General features: G+C 40.3%; 1 protein-coding gene across 1 annotated transcript; it reads right to left on the bottom strand.

Moving 5' to 3' along the window:
• Positions 1 to 3,510: 3,510 nt before the first annotated feature.
• Positions 3,511 to 7,667, bottom strand: LOC122776743 (amphoterin-induced protein 3-like). Its single transcript, XM_044037420.1, has 2 exons — positions 7,520 to 7,667; positions 3,511 to 6,673 (listed from the first exon to the last, which is right to left on the bottom strand). Exon 2 carries the CDS (start codon positions 6,623 to 6,625, stop codon positions 5,237 to 5,239), a length of 1,389 nt encoding a protein of 462 aa, XP_043893355.1. The 5' UTR covers positions 6,626 to 6,673; positions 7,520 to 7,667; the 3' UTR covers positions 3,511 to 5,236.
• Positions 7,668 to 12,957: the final 5,290 nt, after the last annotated feature.

The following is a 12,957-nucleotide window of genomic DNA, read 5'->3' as shown; positions in this document are numbered from 1 at the left end:
ACCCTTCTTCAGTCTGTGGCATCTCAGGTCAGCCGATCAGATGCTCCTGGTTGTCTTAGAAACAAGGTTGAAGCTCAGAGTTGGTCAGGCCTTTGCATTTGCGTCTCCCAATCTATTGATTGAGTTACCTCGTGTCTCCCAATCTATTGATTGAGTTACTTCTTGAACAGGCAGGCCTCTTCACTGACTGTTTAAAGCGCTTCTTAAAATGCACCTCTTTTCCTTGGTGCATTTAATACAGTGTGAGCTGCTTTTATGTTGCTTATTTTATTGGTGTCTTATTGCGTTTTTTTAATACTTTTCTTACTAGTTTTACTGTCTTTTATGTGTTTTATGTCTTCATGTGTTTTATTATCTCTTATGGATTTTAATGTTACTGTACAGCATATTGTTTTGAAAAGTGCTTTATAAATAAAACTGGATCGTTTTAGATTTCCTGCAATATATCGATTATCACATTTCCTGTCTGTCCCACGTCTATAAATAGTAGCCCCTTCGTGGCATTTTCAGTTCATGTGAAGGCTGCTTTCTTTTCCAATTGCACTCTGCTCTCCTTTGTTTCCTTCTCGATGGTCAGATGGCCAGATCATTAGCGCGGAAATGTCCTGAGAGACCTCTGCACTGATTATCGAACAAAGTGTGCTGAAATTTGACACTTTGCTCGTCAAAGATGCGAGTACATGGTGAGCACGGTGAGAACTGCATGGTCAGGCGGTGGTTCGTGGTAAAATATTAAGCATTTATGGCCAAATACATTTATGTTGATTGCTCCACAGTGAAAACTGTGTTAACATGGTTATTGGTTTGTCCATGCACATACTGTTTAAAAACTTAGTCTGCTGATTGTTTGCAATTATCATGTTAAAGCCCTACATTGTAATGCTCCTAATGTCTAAAAGGCTAACTTCCCCCCGTGTTTCATATGAGCAGGGATATGTGTAACATCATTTATGCCTCCTGTCTGTTTTAAAATGCACAGCCGAGGCCTCCCATTAAGTCAGAAGGTTCAAATAAAATGTTTGAGCAGGAAACTAATTGCACTCATCTTAAGTGACATGCTGCCTTTACTGAGATTGAAGCCAGGCTCAGGAGTGTCCTTATCTAACCGAGGCCTCCTGCAGATATTTCTCTCATGAAATGCTCACGTCATTGTGTTCTCTGTGTTTTAACTCATATCAGAAACAATAAATCCCGACCCAGCTGTGTGTGCTGTGTCAGGGAATGGTACCAGATTAGAGGGTTTAAAAAATATATAAAAACTGATAAAGCAACCGCTTTTTATCCTCACGGTAATCTCTTAAAACTAGTCACATCATGTAATGTCTCTGAAAGACATCAGGTCATGACAGGCCCTGATACGAACGCTTACATCACGTGGGCACTCTGCTGCTAATGCAAGTGTTACCTAACCTGCATTGAGGAACTGAAATAACATTAAAAAAATATTTAAAAACTTTAATACAATTACGTAGTAGCATGATTTAACAGTAATGGATAACAGTACAGAGCTCCCTCAGTCGGATTTTGCTTAATCCTCCAGAGTTTACAGCGATGACAATCTCGTCTGTCCCACTCATGCACAGTTGCCCTTTTCACATTTTTACCTTTTTTTTGTCTGTGACTTTACATTCAGGTTGCACAGCTATGGTTATTCCGCTCGAGGTTGGAATAGGCCAAGTTTTAATTAAGGATTAAGAAATCATTAAAGGCCACTCCTCAAATGTCAGCCGTTGCTTAAAACTGTGGTTACTGGCAACTTCTCTGTGACATTATATGAAGGATTACGTCTAATCCCACTCGATCTCAGTGCAATCCTTAGTCCCGGCAACTGTGTGCATTAAGATTAAACTACAGTCTCAAAACATTATGGATTCTTGGACTTTGTGAAATCGATTTGTTTCTTGTGAGCTGACTGTTTGTCTCATCAAGATTTAAAAATCCCTTTATCCGCATCCGCCCATATGCTCTTTGGTCTTTCATGTCATCAAATTAATGTTCTCATCCCACACAGTTGTGTTGTTTCTTGACGGCACATGCAAGTCCTTCTTTGGCACATTTGCATCCGCATTTTAGCATGTGAAGCATGGTTACACAATGTAAAATAAGACTATTGATCCTGGTTGAAGTACGTAGCACAACGCAACAGCGAAGTTTACCAAAATAAAAGTCATTTTAGCCTGTTTAATTCTGTTAAATAACACACTTGGTACCTTATTTCAATAATTGTGCACTCTTCTTTCGACCATTTGTCCCCATGTCACTGGATTTTAATGACCCCAGATCATGTTCATGCAAATTGATGGGATTCCCATTAACTCATATTTGAGGCATTTTGTAATTCTTTGATTTGCAATTCTTAAATGTGAGTATTTTCTGGTTTCTTTGGTCTACCATGACAGTAGACTGAGAGTATTTGTAACCAAAACAAGAGACTTAAGGACGTCGTCCACAATTAGTTGGACCAATATTCAAAAATGCCAGTTTTAAAAAAAACCGCTAAGGAATACTTCACATTTAGCTTTGTATTACTAGAATAAGAGTATTATTTTTGAAAAATTGTGCTTCCCAACCTTAGTTCCCCTGAGTTGAGAAATATTTTCATTCTTTTCGGCGGATACTGTTTACATTCTGGGAATGAGGTCCTGTCCACCTACGAGTCAACAAAAAAAGAATGAAGACATTTCTCAACTCAGGGGAAACTGAAGTTTTAAAAAATACTACCCCTATTCTAGTAATACGAAGCTAAATGCAAATAGTTGAAGTATTCCTTTAAAATGGCAGATCATGGCAGACTTCAATGGTACAAAGAACAAATAAATTAGATAAGGTATAGGTGTTAATTACAGCGCCACCATCTGGCTGACTGTCCTCATATTGCTTGGGATGCACATGCACATCAGTTTTTAAAATGTAATATTTTTTGACAAATATGATATGATTTGTCATGAAAGCAATGATCAATCACAACACAAAAACAATGGAGTTCTCCTCCTCCAAGACTCAAACCCGGATAAATCGGTACAGAATCAGGCCCTCCAGGGGGTTCGTGTCAGAGTTACTTGAAGTATTTGTCACTTCAGTTCAAATTCCGTGGTTGTAGTTGTTCCCCAGTGTTCAAAGTGCTGTGTTTGATCAAAGAGATGCTGTCTTTTGAAGAGCAATCCAACTGCTGTTTGTTTTCACTTTGTTGACGCTCCTGATTTTTGTACCTCGCTATTTGCCGAATAAGCCACGCCGAGATAAAGCCTCATTGTTTTTCACTGCCAGATTAATGCAACAGGTTTTTATGAGAAATGTGTATTTATGATGGATCACTGCAGGATGCGACTCTGTTTCCTGCAAGATAAGAATGTTAAATGTTCACTGAAAGCCACAGCTTTTGTACATAAACACCCACTGCTTTTCTTGCTGCATCTCAATTTCTCTTTTCATACGATAGCTGGATAGATCTGCTCAGAAAAATTTAATTTCCCTCAAAACCAATACGACATCAGAAGAGTAGGCGAGTGATTTAGAGGGACTGAATACCTTTATTGGGAAATAAGGGAGCAAAAGTTTCCGGGAGTTGAAAAAGCAGTTTCATGTTGAAACTCCACATTATAGGAGATATTTCGTTATCTTCAGCTGATACAGTACAGCCAATTAAGGAGCAACCTTAAGACATCCAAGATAAATAGACTTCTTTTGGTCCATTGCAGTCATAAACTTGAAGTTTTTGTGGGGATTTTTAATCCCTGTTAAACAATTTCTGTGAAAAATGAGCCAGATTCATTTTCTCGTCCTGTGAGGAATACAGCCCTCCATCTCCCTCCATCATTACCTGAGCACACAGAGAAGTTATTAGCTGATTTTAGAACTGATAATGGCTCTCCCCTGATTTACAACCTCAGTGTCAGTACACTGAGGGTAATAAAAAGTTGAAACTCTCATTTCAGCCACAAAGCCAGATGACAAGAAAGAGCAGAATTGGAGATATTGCTTTTTTTTTTTTTTTTTGCCCCTCAGCTTTAACCTATGGGAGGAACAGGGAAGCCAACGTCTATCTTGGTACAATAAGCTGTTTGCCTTGATACATTCAGCAGAGGAGGTGTAGAAAAGTTGGTCAGTTGACAATTTTATTACTTGCCTCTGTAATTGAATATGCTGTCTTGAAAAAAAGAAATAAAATTTGAATCAATTTCACTTGAATGGAGATCCTTTACACGTTATGATTGTGGGAATGTGATTAATCAAACGTCACTCTCTGGTTACAGGTTTATATTGGCTTTTGTTGGAACGCAACACTGGAGTGAAGAGTCAATTTTTTTTTGTCTTCATCCAGCCTTGAACGTTTTGTAGTGATCCTTACTTTTTACAACTTGCCACAGCCCTTGATATTGTGTCGAAAAAGGGACTGATGTAACCACCACAACATGAGGTCCTTGTTGTTTTTATCATTAATGGCATCACAATTCATGCAGTGGATTAAGAAAACAGAACAACCACTGACATATGACATTAGTACTAACAAGAACACAAAACTCAACTTTTAGGTCCCGCATACTTTTTGGCATCGAAATCAAGGTTCTGCAATAGGGGTAAATCAACATTTATTTTTTTAGGAGCAATAATATTGTTTCATATCAATCTATTTTGGCAGAACTGTGAGTGTTCAGTTGAATTGAGGCAAAGCAATGAAACTGTTTAATTTAACTGCAACTCCCCTTGTGTATCAGTGTAAACTGCTCCTCAAACCTAGATAGATGCAGTATCTCAGTTCATCCTATAGTCTAAAGCTGTATACGTTTCAAAACAAAGATTTCAGACAAAAATGATCTGCTTCCAGACCACAATTTCAGGTGCAAAAGCTGCAAAGTGACCACCAGTGTAAACAGGAAGTAGATTTGATGAGAAATAACATGGGTAAAAAAAACAAAACAGGGAAGAGTTTTCTTTCATGAGCACAACAACAAGGTGAAACTGAAACTGACAGTGTGTGTGTGTTCACGGAGCTTTTCACTCTCAGCCGATAGTTGAGTTGGGGCTGATAAGAACCAATCAGGATGTGAATGCAGTTGACTCTGCGTAGTTTCCAAAGGTCTCAGTTTCTGCCCATCCAGTTGAAAATGGTCCCCCTGGAGTTTTTAACAAAAATACAGCAAGCAGCGTTTTTTAAATGAGAACAGAGTGGTATGGATGTAGCCTAAGATGGTGCTACAACAGCTTAATGCTGTCTTCTCTTTCCACCTTCAAGCCTTCAGCTTTCTGGTGTCCATTCTGTTCCTTCTTCACTTATCATGGGCTCCATGAATGCAACATGCTTATTAGTTTGGAGTTTGCGATGGTCTCCTATGGACGGGGAGACAGCTGATTTTAGGGTGTTCTGGTCATAGGTCGCAACGGGGACAGCTAGACATTTGGGCTGCTTGCAGCAGTTGCAGCGACATGGCGTCAGGTAGAGGTACATGAGGATGAAGACCATGGTCACCACGCAGCCAAGCAGTGTTGTGTAGCCGGTGTTGAATGACTCTCCCACAGGTTGCAGCACCGTCACATTGACTTCACGGGTCGCATTCAGCGAGTGTTTAATATTCACAGCTGTGCAAACGTACTGACCTGAGTCATTGACCTTGGCTGCTTGGATCTCCAAGGTACCATTAGGAAACAGGCTAATTAGTGTGTCATTTATGCTTGTCTTAGTGATATACCCCTTACTGGGGGAGAGCCATGTAAATGAGAGCTCTGCACTGTCTTTACTCAGGGATGTTTGGCAGTCCAGACGTACTTTGTCTCCATCTGTGACTAAAACACTGGAGAGGAGAACGGTCACAGGCTGAGAGACTGCTTTTTCCACAGTACAGTTGTGGAAGAAGCGGTTATATTGCAAGAACCGGATTGAAGCTCGTTGGTCCCCGTAAATGGAGCAGGTGTGCTCCTCTGCAAAGTTTGTCATAGAGTCATAACCCCGCAGATCCCAGTGCCAGAACACACTGTACATAGAGCAGTCACAGATCAGAGTGTTGTTGTGGAGATACAGTCCCCGCTGCACCAGCCTGGGCAAGGCTTTCACATCCTCCCATGGCAGATTACTCATTCGGTTGGACGAGAGGTCCAGCATGGTCAGGAAAGGATGACTGTGGTCTTGGATAGAGAAGAATGGAAAGTGCGTGATCTTGTTTAAGCTGAAGTAGGCCTTTTTTAAGCTGCTCAGGCCACTCAGTGTGCTCGCCTCCACTTGAGTGATCTTATTATTGAAGAGAAGAAGCTCCTCCAGCCTCCACAGCCCCTGGAAATAGTGCTGCTCCACCACATGCAGTCTGTTGGAGGACAGGTCAAGGTGCCTGAGACCAGAGGCGTTTTGAAACACCCCATGGCCCAGGACACTGAGCTGATTGTGAGCCATTCTGAGGTTCTCCAGTTTGGGCATGATGCTGAAGCTGCCTGGACCAAGCCAAGACAGATGGTTGTGGCTGAGATCCAGGGTGATGGAGAAAGAGGGCAGCGACTGAGGTAGTTTGGCCAGACCACTGGAGCTACAGCTCACTGTGTCAGATATACAAAGGCACACTGATGGACAGGTCTCCCCAGAGACGTGGAGGAGACAGAGCAGCAACAGAAGAGGGCTGGGATACAGTCCCGAGGTCATGTTTCTGGAGGTTGATTCCTTCAAGGTTTTTACTCCAAGTGACTCTCCCTGGGTAGATAACAATCAAATGGGAAATAGCATGATATATTAAAAAGCCGGCCTCTTTTTTTGATCCTCCTGCTGCTTTGAACTGTTTGGCAAAGATACAGTATTCTACAAGGTTAATGTCATTCTGGAAGCTTCCATATTGAAGGCAGGAGATGAAAAATACTTCAGTGGAGTATTCACAAATCCCCTATTCCTCAGAAAAATCTTATAAGTCATGTTTAGAATCACAAATACTTATCTCAGAGGTACTGAGAATGTTTTTTTTGCATTGCCTTCTAGGTAGCAGAATCAGAACCTGTTAAATCTGACATTCTGCCACAAAACCCCCCTCTGAATTTCTATTTCACACAAAACAGAATAACCACAAACAGTCGCATGAGAAGTTGTACAATGGCATGTTTGTATTTTTGTACTTTAATGATTCACATAAATACCTAACAATTGGCTGGCTGATTGATCCCCACCTTTGCAGAAATCGTTAGACCATTATGCACTGAATAGGAAAATTTTAAGACCTTGTTTAAAACTCATGCCTTCACCTTAAACAGAATTTTCCTGTCAGTTGGTACCAGGTGACTTCAAATTAAAACATTCTCAGATCAGTTCAAAGATATTTTCCACAGCCTGATTTGTAAAGCCTGTGTGAATTTGACAGCAGGAAGTTGAAAAGTTCATGCCACTTCCAGTGAAGTGAGCAATTTGGCAGACTAATCCCCAAAACTAAAATGTGAAAGAAATGCCAAACCTTAAATCCAAAGTAAACAGCTTAGCAATAATGTGAAATTCCAAATGTCTTGCACCTTTTTACTCTTTCAAAGTTGCATCCTTATATTACTGAATACTCACAGCATTGCTGCCTAATCCTTTTCCGCTTCCAGGAACAATGCACTGTCCTTGTCTTTCTCCACAGCCAAGTTTAAGGTCCCGCTACTGGCTTTCTCCTTGTCCCAAAAGAGAGTGGTGCTCAACAAACATCGTGCAATGCTTTGCAGTGTATTACAAACAGCACAGAGCTCACTTAATCTCCAACAATCCCCTCCTCCTCCTCTGTGTCATTTTCGAGACCAGCCCTGTGTCTCCTGCTCTCATCATTAAGTAATGATGCTGGTGGCTTCCTTTCCCTCTCTATCTCCTTGTATCATCCGCTCACTAACAGTATCAGTTTTCCCACAATAATCTATTTACATTGTATACATTAAACTTTAAGTAGATTGCATGCTAATGGATTAGTAGTACATAGATTTCCTCATGAATATTACATGTGCTTTACAGTAACCTTTTGCCAGTAGTCCAAGAGGACTGGAATTTAGCAATGCCACTTCACTTTATTCTTAATTTGTGTGTTTATATGTGTGTGTCTGCCTAGAGGACAGTTTACTTATCATGCTCAATACTAAAGATGGCTTGACACCACTTTTTTTCTGCCCGATACGACAACCTTGAATGTATACTGGTGCTGACATCAGTTCAATGCAGCTTTTCACCTCTTTCAAACCACTCAGCCATCACCGCAATGCTTTAACCGCATGGAGGGCATTTACAGCCCTCACTAAATGCTCTGGTCACATTAACGTGGTTTGCAGACATATCTCTGTGCCTATTGACTGTGCTCATTGAAGCGTATGTTTTTGTAACGTCTTTGAATGTGTGTTTGAAGTCTTTCTTACCCTGAAGGTCTTTTTCTTACCTATGTGCTAACTGTGTAGTTTCTATTTTGGTTGTCTTTGAATGGATTGATGTTGCCTGCCCTGCACACACACACACACACACACACACACACACACACGCTTCCTCTTTCAGTGCCTGGTTCAGAACATCCCCTTCCTTTCTTTCTGAGCCCCCGACATCCCTGCTTCCTCTCAGCTGTTGGTTTGACTGGATATATGCTGTCCATGCTGCTTGGTCATGGTGGTCCTGACAGTTCTGATTTCTGTCACAGTGAATTAGCTTTGCCTTCCAGCAGCCACCTCCACACCGCTACCGCCACCCCAACCCCAACCCCCTCCTTCAAAAGAGCTTGGGGCTTTGGCTGACTCCCACTCCCTCATCCACTCGCGCTGCAGAGGCACACAGTCAATTCCCTAATGGATTCAAGCTCGCTGGATGGGGTAAACTTTTAAAAAAATGGACCGATGTGACCAGATGTGTACTTCACAGGCAGGTAGACTCATGAAAGTGAGGATGGATGTTATAGGTGTAAGGCCTCTGGCAAAGATTGGCTACTAATGTTCCTCTTCAGTGTTCAAGAATAGGATTAAGCCTGAGAAAACACCTTTTGTGATGCATTTGTGTCGAAATAAACAAGCTATCACCTTCTTTGGCACCATGGCACTGAACACAATCTTCTCCCAAGGCTTGTCATCAGCTTGGCTGCAACATACATAAAAATACATACACCCACACGTGTACATTTGAGATGTGTGAGAAAAGGGAGAAATCTAAACAGGCCTGTCCTGTAGGTGTATGTTTATGTGAGTCTATAATGGCTCAAATGGCTTCACTAATTTGTCTGTTTTCACACAAATTGAACTTTGTTCCACTCCAAACAGGATGTCTATCCTGATAGCTTCTTAAATATTTATGTTTCATCGATTAAGGTATTATATAACACGCTTTGTTGAATGGGCTGCTCCAATCATGTCTTTCTAGGTCTCTCATTGTAGATGGCTCACATAAGCTCGATAAACCAGTATGTTCATCTGCATAAGCTTGTAATGATTCATGGTTCAGTGCGCTCAGAAGACTGTGAGCATATGAGGCATCTAAATAAGGTGTATTATTGTGCCAGCATGATTTCAGTAGCTGCATTTGTTTTTAGCTACAGTATAATTGTGTGGGGAACATGTTCTCCTTCCCCAAGCAGCCCTTGTTTTGCTGCTGTTGACATAACTTGAACATTTCAGTCGCTCATTATTTTCAGTATTGACTTGCATTCTGCACGGGATCCGTCATTTTCAAGTGCAATCAATCGTCATTGTCCTTGGAGATAAGTTCAATCAGAGTATGAACAGATAAACAAATCAGTGGAGTTTCTGTGCAGTTATTTGCTTTAATTATAGGACAATTATTTTTGCTTTTCCCTCTGATTGCCTCCGATCACGGCTTAATAGTCATTGTAGTTTGAACAGAATGAGGTCCTCTGGCATGTCAATATTAACACCTTCTTCATCTCAGTGTAGTAAACAAATCTCTTTGTGAGTATCTGTTGTCTATTGTGCATGTACCAGACTGGAACTCCATGTTGTCAGACTGGACACCGAGGCTCGAGCCTGCTGTTCTGTAAAATCCCTAATCTAATCACTATCTTTGTATCAAGCTGCTTTGCAAATCCCGCCTTGTTCTTTCGCATATATTTGATTAGACTCAGCATCCTGTATGTAAAATAGTCCTGTCAAATCAGCCAGGTTCAGAGTGGACCGCGAAGCTTAAACCCTGACCCTGGTGCATCCTGCCTCCAGCACAAAGTGATTTTCTCTTTACCATCTGCTGCAAAGAAAACGGGAAGAAAGGGAAAAAGAAAAAGAAAAAGCAACCCACAGCAGCACAGGGAAATGCCTGCTCTTGTCTTGCCCTTGAGGAGGTAGTGAAGCTCACCAAGGCTCGCTAATATCAAGCTTCATATTTTCACATTTTAACGACGCAAAATGCAATATTTGTGGTGGACACTAAAGCACTGAATCACAGGGATGTGGGACGTTCTATATGGCTTTTCAGTTATTAGTCTTCCTCCAAAACAATGCCAGGCTCATAAAGAACAAATATTACCTCAATGTCAACAAGAATCCACACGTAGGGATGGGTTTTGTAGGATTTTAATCGATATTGACAGTGATATCGATACCGCTTAAAGGTGCGGCCAATACTGTTAGTGCTCAACTGACATCTATTATTTGTCACATGCATTTTAATTTTTGAAAAGTACTGCCAATAGCATCTGGAGTAAGCAGGTTCAGTTATGTTCAGGCCGTCAGTGTTGGAGCCCAAAGGCTGCAGCTGAAATGTTATCTTTACCTAAATTAGCTTTGCTAAAGCAGTCAAACCAATGCGCTGCCTCAAGTTTGAGTGTTTTTTATGTAAGTATTCCAGTTTCAGAGTGTTACTCATTTACTTGCAACAACATTTTTACTTGCAAAACTGACATACAAACTTTAGGAGAAATATAACAGTTTTGTAAAAATCTGGGGCTCATTTATGGAATTTCTGGAGGGAGAAGATTTTACTGTAGCCTTGTAGCCTGCTGTTTTTATCTATTTTCATTAATATTATGATTATTTGTAATTATCTTTCTATTTTTTCATTAGGATCAATGTCTTGTTAAATACTCAAGAAATAAGCATGATATATTTAAAAGGATATGAGTATCCCCTTTTTTTCCCCTTACTTGCTATGATGAGCAACTGTCACCCCAAACCATGACAATATTCTTTTCATTATTTAAAACATCTTCAAGTGCCTATACATGCCTATATACACTTGAAAAAGACGATTAAAAACATTTGTCCAAAAAATCCTACATTTTTACTCTCTTTTCAATAAATGTATCAAAGAGATCCCAAACATTCGAGCGCTGATCAGCCATGTTGGCTGGAGTACAGAAATAGTGCAGTGTCACATGTTAGTGCCTGATGTCACCAGCTTCATCATCGTCCCCCAACACTTAAATGGGAATTAACATAACACAAATATCAATAGCAGTATCATTTGTGCAGACTTAGTGATGCTTAAGTTGTTACCAATTAGGGGCCGGTGACAATTTAATCCTGGCTCTTGATACCCAACCATGACAGCTTAACCCCAAGTGTCTCGTTTGTTCCCACACTGACATGCATCTGAAAAACAAAGATTTGAAACTTGAAACAATCTCCACCTGTATGTTTGTTATTAATAAATATATGACACACTGACAGCAAGGCAGAGGAGGACACAAGAGCAGACCTGTCTGCCACTTATTCACCAAAAATATCCTGCAGGTAGACACCCTGTAAACCCTGCAGCTGAATCCTCTGTGTGCTAATGATGAACTCCCTGAACCTGAACCCTTGTTCTGTTTTTATTCTTCCTTTTGCCATGTTAACAGCTTTTTGTTAACATGGCTGGCAGCCAGTCTCTCAAATATGAGTGAGTCAGTGTCTGGATGAAGTTTCGGAAGATTGGGTTTTATTTCCTTTCTCTCAGTGGGGGAATGTGCAGTGTGGATGAGCTCTTTTGTTGAACGGGAGTTTCAAACAGCGCAGTATTATTTGCCTGTCGTTATGTTGTTTCATATTCTCTTTATTTATCGGGTGTTATTTGAGAAGCTCTTATTTTGCAAATGTTTGAGTTGCGCACACACACACACACACGGTATGGGCTCAGAGGCAGTCTGGCCCTACGTTATCCTCTTCAGTTTAAGGTTCTCTCCACTCAACCCTTCGATGTGTGTAGATGTGAAGAGACAATCACACCATCTAGTGGTTTGAGACTCAACTGAAATGATGAAGCATCCAACGTACTATTCCCTTTCCCTTATCACTAATACTATTACTACATGAGGTCATGACAGCAAAGAGAATACAAATGCATTTCTTCATACAGAAAACACCACAACATATACAGTGTAGTAAATAATAAATTAGTCTTGTGTAGCTCAAACAATGCAGGATTTCTTGAGGCAAATACAGATACCAGCACCTGTGAGAAATGTAATAACCGTATACCAGCTTTATTATTCGGTGTTTTGAAAAACTGGCTGAAGACATACTATGGAGTTTGCTGTCCACAAGGCAGCATGAGTTAATCTGGGTTAGACTCATTCACAACAGCAGAAGAATTTACAGAAAATGATGAATGAGGGTTTTGTCCAAAAATATATTAGTTTCTTTAAAGACAACAAGTCACTTAAAAAAAAAAAGATTAAAAAGTCAAAGCAATTTATCGATTGTCAAAATGGCAGTTAATTTAATAACCAATAAAGTGTTGCGACCCTGACTGTTGTGCACTTTCTTTTTGCTAATCAGATGTCATAGTTGCCACCAAAGATTTATCAGCAATAAGTTAATACCCATGGATATATTGGCCTTATTGATTTATCAGCCAAGCTATAATCCAAAGTTAATATGGAATTAGGTTTGTGTCAATATTTCTAAACAACTCTTTTCACGAAGCTAACAGCACATTTTAAGAAGCAAATAAAATATTGTATTTTATTGTTTGAATATACAAGTGGCTTTTCCCCGTCGACGTCCGACAAAATTATTGTAAATATCTAACGTTTAGAATCTGACAAAAGTGTTTACAATTATTTT

Source organism: Solea senegalensis, linkage group LG11 (genome assembly GCF_019176455.1).
Source record: "Solea senegalensis isolate Sse05_10M linkage group LG11, IFAPA_SoseM_1, whole genome shotgun sequence".
NCBI lineage: Eukaryota > Metazoa > Chordata > Actinopteri > Pleuronectiformes > Soleidae > Solea > Solea senegalensis.
This window is presented reverse-complemented; position numbering and strand designations above follow the sequence as displayed.

Excerpts from the sequence above, each read along its gene's own strand:
- LOC122776743 (XM_044037420.1), bottom strand. The coding sequence starts at position 6,625 with ATGACCTCGGGACTGTATCCCAGCCCTCTTCTGTTGCTGCTCTGTCTC.